The sequence below is a fragment of the Setaria italica genome, chromosome V (genome assembly GCF_000263155.2).
Source record: "Setaria italica strain Yugu1 chromosome V, Setaria_italica_v2.0, whole genome shotgun sequence".
Classification (NCBI taxonomy): Eukaryota; Viridiplantae; Streptophyta; class Magnoliopsida; order Poales; family Poaceae; genus Setaria; species Setaria italica.
This window is the reverse complement of record NC_028454.1, coordinates 38,455,342-38,466,772: the sequence shown is the minus strand read 5'-3', so window position 1 is coordinate 38,466,772 and position 11,431 is coordinate 38,455,342. Positions and strand designations below refer to the sequence as shown.

Below are 11,431 nucleotides of genomic sequence, written 5' to 3'. Positions count from 1 at the left end.
TGACCCCTATATAGCGCCTAGCTAGCTAGTACGTACCAGCTTGCAAACTTACAAAGTTGCAACAACCTTTCACTTCACCTACTTCTTTTGGGTGTTGGAAAAGATCCATGCCCCCCCTTCCTCTTTCGATCGACAGCAACAAGCACTCGCTCCCGTTTAAAATTGCAAATAACAAGCCGCGTGTCGAGCACGCTGACATTTTGACTGGAGTGTCCTGTGGTAACAAGTGAGCGTACCCAGGCCTGCCTGATGGTGAAAGGAGAGGGAACGGAGAGAAGGGAGCTTCAACCAGATGAGCACCTCCATCTAGCCAAAGCATATGCAACGATCTCTCTCTTTCTCTCCCCCGGTCCACCGTGCTTTGGCCCCTAACCACACCCAACCTTTTTCTGTTCCAACACCACGTACGCCGCCGCCGGCCCGCCAACGAGATCACGGAGCACCTGGGGCCTGCGGCGGTGCGGCCCTGGATCCTCCGCTCCCGCGCGCGCGGCGTCGGCGAAAATTCGTCGGCTGCGCTCGCTGGAATCGGAGCCGGATCGCTCGCTTCGGATGAAGATCCGGGGACGGAGCGAAAAACGACGTCGCGTACGTGCTGAGCGCGGCTGTCCGACTGCTCTCTTCATCGGACGGCGCGCGCCCTTCGGAAGTTCGGAGTTCCGACGCTACGCAGCAACTTTTTGGACGGGAGAATGGCCGAGGACCGTGTGTTTTGGGCTTTTCGCCCGTGCTCCTCTCTGCGCGATTCGTCAACGTCCGGAGCAGGGAATAATGGACAATGGAGTCGTGGTACTGGTACGCCACAACCGACGAATCATGCATGATGCATACGCACGTAGAGTAGTGCTCGTCTACAAAGTCAAATGACTCTTGTCCAAGTTCGTTCAAAGGTTACGGTACGTACGTCACATGGGACCTCTCGCCTCGATTATCGTCAGATATACGACCAGAAGCCCGGAGACGATGAGATGACATCATGCATCTTCACTCTCTTAAGACTTGCTGATCAATACTACTTCGAACTCTTCAGGAGTAGTATATTATTACTATATCAACGATTGAGTTAGTCGGATATGACGTTGAATCAGGGCGCGTACAAAAAGTATAACGTATCTTCTCGCATCTCATTTCTAAAAAGCTTGGCCGGCTTCCTTCTAGAAACGATCGAGTTGACTCTAACTGTTTGTGGCATCGTGTGCCCTGGCGTCTGTTCATCCTTTCAACGCTTTGCGTTCGAAAAATCGGAGGACGAGGAGCCAACCCAAGACGAGCCTCACCAAACCAACTGACGGTTAGCAATAAACACGGATAGATCGTGAGCATCATTAGGAGCATCCAATTAGGTCGAAGACGTACATCATTGATTTTTCCTCTCTTTGACCATCAAAAATCATACCATGGCATCACTCCGCTCTCTCGTTGCGAACAGGGTCGATCGAAGCGGTCGTTCGCGGTTCGCCATCGGCGCACGCCATGGTCCACGGACCATCACTCGCGTACGCATCAGCAGGGAAAGGGGGGCACCTTTCCAGCACAAAACCTTCCAATCCATGGCAGCGGCCACCATCACGCGGCTGGTAACGTCTCGTCCACCGGCGCAGCAGCGGCTCGATGCGCGGACACACCACATCCTGACGCCTGCCAAGCGCCAACTTTTCTCTTCCGTGATCCAGCTTGGATACTTGTTTAGTTGTTTTTGCTGTGCTCACTAACTAGCCACGTACAGAATCGGCAACAACGGCTGTTGCAACAGCGTTTTACATCTTTTCCTGCTGTATTTATACCTGGTACTTCCAAATAGATCGTTTTGGTATTTTAAGATTCATTGATTTTACTATACACCATAAGTATATATCTATGCACAACAAAAACAATGAATTTAGAAAAATTAAAACGATCCATAATTTGAAACGGATGGAGTATTGTTCACGTGAGGTAAAATACTATTTTCGCGACTTTTCCCCTATATTAACATCTAAGCCGATATAGTTTCTCCACTGTATCAACATCAAACGGGCATGGCCCCGTGCAAACCAACACTTGTCTATGTTTGGACCTCGTGCAAAAATTGAACCAACACTTGTGTGTGGCGCGAAGACAGAAGATCATTTTGAGGACTGACCTACAGATGCTCGACCTCGGCTCGTTGGCAGCCATGCAAATGAGCCAACGCAAATGCTTGACGTTACCATAGCCATCAGTTCCATTCAACATTTTTTTTTCGGTTGTCTTTGGACGGAAGCTCTTTAGTCCTGATCAGTAATATCAACCGGGACTAAAGAGTCCCATTTAGTCCTGGTTGTAATGGCTATGAACAACGAGGGAATCTGGTGCCACTCATTTAGTCCCACCGGGACTAAAGGATGAAACCAACAAACAGGATTATATCCACTCTTTTTTTATTCCCCCGATCTACTTTCTCTCCCCACCGGCACCCTTAACTTATCCCACCCCACCGGCCTCTCTCTCCCCCGCTACTACCTTATCCTTTCTCAACCCACCATCGGACTCTCTTCCTCCTTCCACCACTTCCTCTCCTCCCTCTCCTCCTCTCCCCTCTCTGCCGCCGACACGGGCCCTCCCCTGCCGGGCTGCTTGGCCGCTGACGCGCAGCTCGCACGGCCAGCACGAGGCCTCCCCGACCGGGCCACCTGGCCGTTGGCGCGCGGCGCGCAAGCGTGTAGGCTCGGGGTGCTCTTCACGGGAGGAAAAATAACTTCTATCACTAATCATCAATCATGGTATTTCCTCCATTCCAAATTGTAAATCATTTTTTGGTGAAAGTGAATACCAATGGTGTACAATAGGTTGGAATGTAAATCGTTTTTTGAAGGTGAATACCAATGGTGTACAATAGGTTCTAGCATATTTGTACAAATATCTTGAGAAGTTGTTTTATGAAATATGTTCGTAATTATTGGCTTGGTGGAACAAAATCAGAAAAAAGAAAAGTCCATGGTTGTTGGCGCGGGACTAGTTTTTTTTATTTTTTTGAACCTTTTAGTCCCGGTTGGTTTTTCAGAACTAAAGGGACACGTGCTTGCGCCTGCTGGCGGCCCCTTTAGTCCCGGTTGGTGTCTTTAGTCTCGGGTGAATGACTTGCCCTCTTTTGTCCCGAATAGTTAGTCCCAGTTGGTTTTTCGGGATCTACGTGGCTTACCAACCAGGACTAAAGGTGAGTTTTCCACCAATGTTATGAGTATAGTTATTTGTACACGCAAATGAGAACTCGTAGTAAACGTTGGATATATCAGTTATTTCCTGGCTTTCGTGATAAAAGGATCACACAAAAAAGCTCAGGAAAACTGCAATCCCAATAGACATGTGATGCACACATAAAGCTACTGGCAAGTAATGCAGTACTCCTTTATCACAAATATGCTATCAAATAAACAATGTTTGTGGACACACACTGCCACCAAACAAATAGCATCAGCTGGCACAGTCAACATCAAAATCAATAAGCAAAGATAAATGGCCTACCTGCCTGCAATGCGTAATTGCAGGCAAAGGCATCTTTTCACAGTTAACTATTCCTTCCATTCTTTTTTATAGTGATATTTCATCTTAGCACAATGACTAATAAAAGTATTGAAAGAGCAAGATCAAACTTCTAGAACTCTCTCAAACATGCATGACACAAGGAGTACTCTAGAATTGCTACTAGGAATGTTTCTAGTTTTTTATTTTAGAAAAATGTAGAACCATGGAAGAGTGTGGAACCATGGATATTTATGGCTTCCTAGAATTATAAATAGAGGGCCATGTTCCTTGCCATGACATACTAGGAAGAGGCATGGTAGGATGAGAGCAAGGCAGTAGTGCTAGGTAGAAGAAAGAGTGAGAGTATGAGTGTTAGGATAGTCACCTAAAAGTGTAAGAGTGCTCTGTTGTAATACTCTTGTTGCAATAAAGAAAGTATTTTGTCAAATTCAAGTCCTCATATTAGTAGTAATAGGCCCACCCATTCTCAACAATTGGTATCAGATTTTTGCACTTACAATAGGTCCTCATATAAAAAAATAAGAAGAAAAATTGACACTTACATTATCACTGCATTCATTCCACAGCTAAATAGGTCCTAGTCCCATCTTCAGAGAAACAACTCAACCTGTTAGGAATTGTAATAGTAAATACAGGGAAATCAGAATAAATACAAAACAAAATCATCACTAATGTCAAAAGCTATTGTGTCAATTGCATAAATTTAAAAAAAAAGAGGATAACTACATTCATACTTTCTCAAATGTTGATGTCATTCTGTTTATGGCCACTGGTTCATCACTACGTTTATCATAGTTAGCAAAGTGCATAGGAGTGCAATCAATAATAAAGGGTGTTCCATGTACCAGTAAATATGTACCCGTTCAGATATTATTTTCCTGAAATAACTGTTAGATATTTGCTGAACTTAAGTGTCACAAGAAGCGTAGGTAAAAGATTTTGTGAAGGTATTAGAAGAATAGGACTTGAAACGTTATGATCGTCCAACGCAGCTAAATTAATATAGTTTCCACAGCAACAAAACTCCGCAGCTATTTTCCCCCAAAAATGTGCAGCGCACCTCCTTCCCCAAACCCGTCTGCGCGCCCTCGCGAGTGGCACTCGCGCCTTTTTTTTCCGCGCGCACCATTTCCTCGCGCCTGGTTTCCCCTAGCGGTGGCAGCCTTCCTCGCGCCTGGGCTTCCCCTAGCGGCGGCGGTGTAACAACTCTACCTAAATTAAGTGCTTTTAACTCTAAACCAGTGATAAATCCTTAATTTAAGAAGTGAAATGACCTTTATAAACCTAAGAAGCTCCTTTTGGAGTTTGAATTAAAGCTTGAAATTCTATATACAAACCTGAGTTTCTGCCCAAATAAGAGTTGTAAAACTTTTAAATTCCAACAACTTTTATTAAAGGCACTTTGACCATTTCGGAGTGGAAGGAAGTCAAAAACAGCAATCCAAAAACGGTTTACTAAAGGACCCTGAAAATCTCTTAAGTCCTGGGATTCGAGTTTTTCCTCCATCTTTGCAAGCTTTCATCTCCCGTTTTCCTATCTAAACTCGAGTCAGAGCCTTAATAGAAGTTGTAGTACCTCGAGAGTGTTCCAACTTTGTTACACTGACCCAGATCCAAATCGGACCCGAACTTGTTCAAAATCCCGGTCAAAATGAGGTAAACCAGTCAACTCACCCCGGATGCCTTAAATCCTAAGTCTGGAATTCCAGATTTTGGCTAGCTTTGGCCGGAAATATCTTTGAATCCTTTCACAATCTAAACCAACACCTTAAACAAAGTTTGAAGAACGATCAGAGTTGAACAAGTTTGTTTAAGGGACTTTTGGGAGTTGTGTTGAAAGATTCGGAGAAGGATCGCTCCAAAGCTAGCCGGGCTTGCTGCCCGAAGGCAGCCACGGCGCCCAACCCGCGCCCACGACAGGACGGAGCGAGCGCAGGGCTAGCCAATCGCCGGCCGCGCGCAGGTCGCCTTCCACCTGCCATGGCTCTGCTCCATCAACCCTGTTCCGCCCGATCGCCGAGAAAGCTGAGACGCCCCCGACGTCCCGCGCCTCCGCCCGCTTGCCCAACCCCCACGGTAGCCTTTCCGCCTCGCCCGCCCGACAGATCGAAAGCCCCAGACGCGCGCCGCCCAAGGCCAATCGCCGCCGAAGACTACCCGAAGTTCCGCCTCCTCTGCCCAATGGCGTCGTCGGCCAATGGCCGCCTCGCCCGAGCACTCGCCGCTCCCGGCCTTATCCTTTCCCCACCGGAGCCCCGCCTCGACCCTCCGCACCACCCCGGCCCTATAAAAGGGAACCCCCTCATCGGCAATGCCACCCTTGCCACCGCCCGCACCTGCGCCGCCGCTTTCTCCTCTGAGCCACCGCTTTCTCCCCGTGCCGCCGCTGAGCTTCCGTGGAGCTCACCCTTGCGCCACCCCCACACTCCGGCGACTTCGCCACCACCCTCAAGCCGTTTCTCCCAACACACCAGCCGCCCGCTCCTCCGCGCGGTACTTGAGCTTGCTGGTGTCCGCAAGAAGCACCGCCACCGCCGGACCACCGTCGAAGTCTCGCCACTGCCCAAGCGTTAGCGCGTACGACTTCCCACCCCAGCCTACTCCTGTTCGGCCCCAAGGCTTCACCAGTAGACCTGGAGGTAAGCTACTTAACCCTCCCGGTCCTTTTCGTCTCGCCCGACCCCTGTCCTTTTCGTTTCGCCCGACCCCTGTCCTTTTTCGTTTCGCCCGACCCCTTTGTTTCGGTTCGCCCGACCCCTTTTCTTTTCGTCTCGCCCGACCTTTTCCCGTTCGCCTCGCCCGACCCTGCCAAGTTTCGCCGACCCTTTCTCCGCCTTGCCCGAGGGCTCGGTTGTAACTTTTTCTTTGACCCGAGGGTATCGGTGAAATAGTTTCGAGGATCCCTCTGTGTTGAGTCTGAGGACCTCGGTACGGTTTTCCTTACACCTGAGGGTCAGACCCTAAGTATTCCCCAATCCGACCCTCTCATCCTGCTCTCCACCAACAGAAGTTGAACTTCCCCACCTTTCCTGTAGCTTTGCTACAAGTGTCCGTGTTAAAACATGAGTGTGTTGAAATAACCATCTAAAAATGTTTAACCCTGCATTGCATTTCCGTGTAGAGTTGAATCTCGCCGACGGAACGTACGAGCTTCACCCGGCGCCAGAAGAAGACCCTGCCGAGGAACTGCACCCCTTCGAAGGAGAGCCCGAACCGGAGCAAGACCCCGAAGACCCGCAAGCTTTTTCTGAAGGCAAGCCCCGGAGCATAAATTCCTATCTTGAGTTCATGCAATATTATTGATTACTTGATTGTACATTTATGTTTCGAGGAGTTGTAATGAAACCTTAGATGCATAAACTTAGTACCTTGTCTGAATACTAGTTGCTAAGGTCGAGTAGTGCAATGCTTACTAGGTTTCGGTAAAAGTCGAGTGATTTCCTGTCACTCGCGAGTTATAGGAGTTGGATGTTTCAGTTTTGTCGCAACTATAAGGACGACGGATGGGGTCAGGCTTGTGTTTGATACTTGGTGGATTGCCCCGTCTGTCTAAATGAAAATGAACTAAGGTCGAAACGTGTCGGCGTTCGTGATCAAGTGTTTGAAAGTACTAATCTCATACCTAGTATGGGATGGGGAAGCCTAGTACCTGATTGAACTGGGGCGTGGCATACCCTCCGGCTGTCCTTGGAACGTCGTTCCCATGGTGCATCATGTGGGTGCAAGTGCGATCACAGTGCAGTAATAGGCCGGGACTGTGGAGCATTGCATGCCAAAGGAAGTTGGCCCTGACACGTGCCTAAGGGATCGATGGGGACGGCTGACAAATGAAGCGACCCTTCGTGGTGCGCGGATGTCGTGAGATTAGGTTTGCCATGCATGGTTAATAAATTCGAATCGATTCGTCTGCCTCTCACAGATTGGGACTACTTGATCGCTATTCTGCACTGAGTAAAGATGGAACATGATGACGATTTTAATCTTGATACTTGTTCAGTAATTGCTTGGAAACCATGTTGTTTAGTATAAGTTGCTAATCTAGAATGGATAAAGAACATAGAACATGAGCTAAAATGTGGAAAGTAAGGACTGACTTTAGACGCTTTTGGCAAAGAAACCCCAGAGCCAGAAAGCCTTGCATTTCTAGGTATCAGTCGTGTCTTTCCGACGGATCAGTCTTGCTGAGTACTAGTTGCTCAGCCTTGTTGTGGCTCATCTTTTTCAGGTAATGTCAATAGTTTGGTTGCGGGTACCACTTGGCCGACCCAGCTTCCCCCAGGCTGGACCATCGAGTGGGATCCTTCCCCGGATGGCGAAGGAAGGAGTTTTTGATGTCATGATCGGCTCCGTCATGATGTCATGTATCGACGTTTAGCTTCCGCTAGTTTTATTTGACTTCGAACCTTGCAAATTTCGGTCTAATTTTCAAAAACTCTGATGTAATAAATTGTTGAACTATGTTGTCTTGATGGAATGTTGTAATCTCTGTGCTACTCACCTTCGCGTGAGCGATGCTTCTCGATCCTGTTATGTGGTTTATCGGAGGAAATCCGACGGTCGACCAAGTTGACTTGCTTAAAGTGCATAATCGCGTGTCAGGCGACTTCAATGCATTTTAGTCAGGTAAATTTGGGCGGTTCCGCCACAGGCGGCAGCCGCGCCTGGACTTCCCTAGCGACGACGGCAACAGGCATTCCCCGAGTTGCGGCGGCGGCAGGTCTTCCCCGACTGGCGGTGCCAAGTTTTCCCCTGCGGTGGCGCCAGGTACTCCCCTATGGTGGTGCCAGGTCAACCCCGAGTTGCGGCGGCGCAAGTATTCCCCAACCAGCGGCGGTGGTAGGTCTTCCCCTAGCAGCAGCGGCGACGCAGAGGCCTGTAGAAGGAGCCGCCAATGTCAAGTGCTCCCATCCGGCAAGTTCAAGATCGGCGCGGCGGGCAGAAGATGCGTCGGGTCATGACCGTTAGCGGCCTCAACGACCAATGGAACAGCGGCGTCCAAGATTTCCAGTTTGCCGGCGGTGAGTACCTTGGCCGGACTAGTGGAGGTGAGATCCGAAGTGAAGGGTAGGGTCGACGACCACCATGTCCTACGATGGAAGGCCTTGCCGACGATGATGATGATCCCCTGGCAGAGCATTACCCTGGCAGCGACGCTCCCTATGCATCCTTTGAGCACATGGCCAACTGCAATAATTTTCTGAATGGTATGGTTCTCATAACCTGTTATCCTAATTCGTCAATCAAATTCATGTTTTGTTCTTGGATCCTTGGTTTCTGTAAAGAGTTGAGGTAATTTTGCTAATGTGTTGTGATACGCCTCAAGGTTGTAGCTTAATTTGGTATTCTAGTATCATGTTGTTGAATGAATACTCATATGTCTGTTCCATTAAGCTGAGTACCAATAAGATCAGATGATGAAGTGCTAACATCTTGTCTGTGTAAATTAGTTATGCCAAAACCTGGATAATTCCAAAATCAGTGCAAAGTCAGGATAACTCCACATGACAACAAATCACCATTGCACCATTGTACCTTCATCTTCAAGGACCTAAAACAAAGTTGGTGCAAATATTCAAACCATTGCATTCGTTTGATTCAGTTTGTTGTAGCATCCATCATTGATTCAATTTGTGAAGTTTCCTGGCATTACCTGTGGTGCAACATAGATTGAAGTTCCACAAGTTGTGTGCAGCAATCCATCATCATGAACAAGATAGCAGTCATTACTTGATTTGCTGAGATAGCGCGCTCAGCCCAAAGTCAGAGACCTTCAGGTTTCCATGTGAATCGAGCACTAAATTTTCAGGCTATGAGTACCATAGGTTAGATTCAGAAATAGATTGTTGATTAAGGAAAAAAGCACACAAAATAAATGAGCTCACTTTTAAAGATCAGCAATTGCCTGCTTTATGAATGGCAAGTTTGTCAATTTGGATTGTTTTTTCATGCAAGAGTACTTTGATTAAAATTGCTAGTGCCTACTACTAGTCATTGACTGAAAACAGAATGCTCATTATTGTGAACCTGAGTTATAATTCAACATATGTACTAATTTTGCTCAATTTTATTCTGCAATCAAGCAGTTAGCAATTGTTCACCCAGAAGAATCAACAGTGAAATCATTATTGCACCCTATGATCTTACTGGTGCTGTCATTGTAAGTTTGTAACGCATACCTGGGCCATAGTTCACCTTCTTAACCATTTCCCAAAGGCTGAGAGTTCTTTCACTATAGCCGGTAGGATTGTGCTATTTGTGTGCTAAAAACAGCCCATTATGATTGAAGCCAAAACAGTGAAGATTGATGGATTTATTTTACTTTATTGATGGATTTTGCCAGAACAGAATAGTCCATAGGTGAACTATACATATGTGTGCCTCTGCTCATGAGTCCATGTCATATATGCTTGTGTTTGAGATGTCAAGGTTATATATATTTGTTTGCCATTTAAGCCTCATTACTACTGCTCTATGTGTTGTGTTCATTGAGCTTTGACAGAAAACTTATTAGTGATTATATGCTTGCAGGAAATGGATATTTTTCCAACATGATTATAGCAACACATATGCTGACCAACAGTCACAGGCAATTGAAGAAGTTCCAAAAGCATCAGCTGCGAGGCCAAACCATAAGAGATCCAAGAATTTCAGTGATCATGAAGATGAGGTTTTAGTTTCAGGGTGGCTTAATGTAAGCTTGGATCCGGTCGTAGGCAAAGATAAAAAAGGTGACAAGTATTGGTCTTGTATCTATGAGTACTTCAATGAACACAAGACGTGCCCCTCAACGCGTACCATGAATTCTCTCATGCACCAGTGGGAAACCATACAAAAATATGTGAAAAAGTTTTGTGGATTTCTATCACGGATTGAGTTAAGATGTTAGAGTGGTACTACAATACAAGACAATGTACTTACTCACTATGCAATGGATGTTTCGACTATTTTATTTTTATATATCATATATTAATATCCATTGGATGTTGGTGTGTGCATGCTGCAGAGGCATGTGCTTTGTACAAGTCCGAAGACGAACATCAAAAAGTATTCCAGTTCATGCATTGCTGGAATAAGTTGAGAACACAACCAAAATGGCTTGCTAAAATTGATGAATTAGCTGCTAGTAAAACATCTAACAAGAAGCAGAAGACAAGCTCAACTGCTGACCCGAGTGCAAGTTTACCAAGTGAAATAGGACAAGGTGAGGTTCAAGGCCTAGAAGATAATGCATTGATAAGGCCAATTGGTAATAAGAAGGCAAAAGCAGCACTGCTGCAAGAGAAGAAAAAAAGTGTGACAGCAACCTTAGAAAATATGTGGGCACAGAAGAAAGAAACTGATGGAGAGAAAGAGCTAAAAAAAGAGAGGAGAGGTTCAACAAAGCATTTGCTCTTGAACAGGATTGAGTTGAAAATGAAAAACTACTTTTTGAGATGAGGAGGCAGGAGGTCCAGTTGTAGAAAAGGAGGGATGAAAAGGAGGGTTGAAGAGCGGATTATGACCATGGACCTGACTGCCATGCCAGATGATCAAAAGAAATACTACATGTTCTTGCGGGCTGAGATCATGAGCCGACTATCAATGCCTAGTACTTAATTACTATAATGTTTGTGTTCTTTTAATTTAGGAATTATTTTGCAATTTCAGACTTGTTTTACTTTCTTTGACTATCTACCTATCACTTTAAACCTATCGAGATTAATAATCGATGTTGTATATATCGTTCATTTATATTCTGCCAATGATGATTTGGTTGTGTTTGATATTCATCACTACAGCATAACTTCTTTTCTCGACATGCACAACTCATGCTAGAGTATGAGAATGTAGCGGCAGCACAAGAGCTTCAGGTTCCACATGTATATAAAAGGGCAACCAATAAGTTTCAAGCATTTTAGACCAACATCTGTATCTTTGATGGTAAGAG

General features: G+C 46.2%; 1 protein-coding gene across 1 annotated transcript in view; it reads right to left on the bottom strand.

The window, feature by feature from the left end:
- The window catches only part of LOC111257360 (protein INAPERTURATE POLLEN1-like), a 15,634-nt gene extending 5,926 nt beyond the window's left edge, over positions 1 to 9,708 (bottom strand). Inside the window, exon 1 of the mRNA XM_022826730.1 lies at positions 9,681 to 9,708. Coding sequence (XP_022682465.1) covers positions 9,681 to 9,708 — 28 coding nt within the window. The remainder of the gene's footprint in view (positions 1 to 9,680) is intronic.
- Positions 9,709 to 11,431: the final 1,723 nt, after the last annotated feature.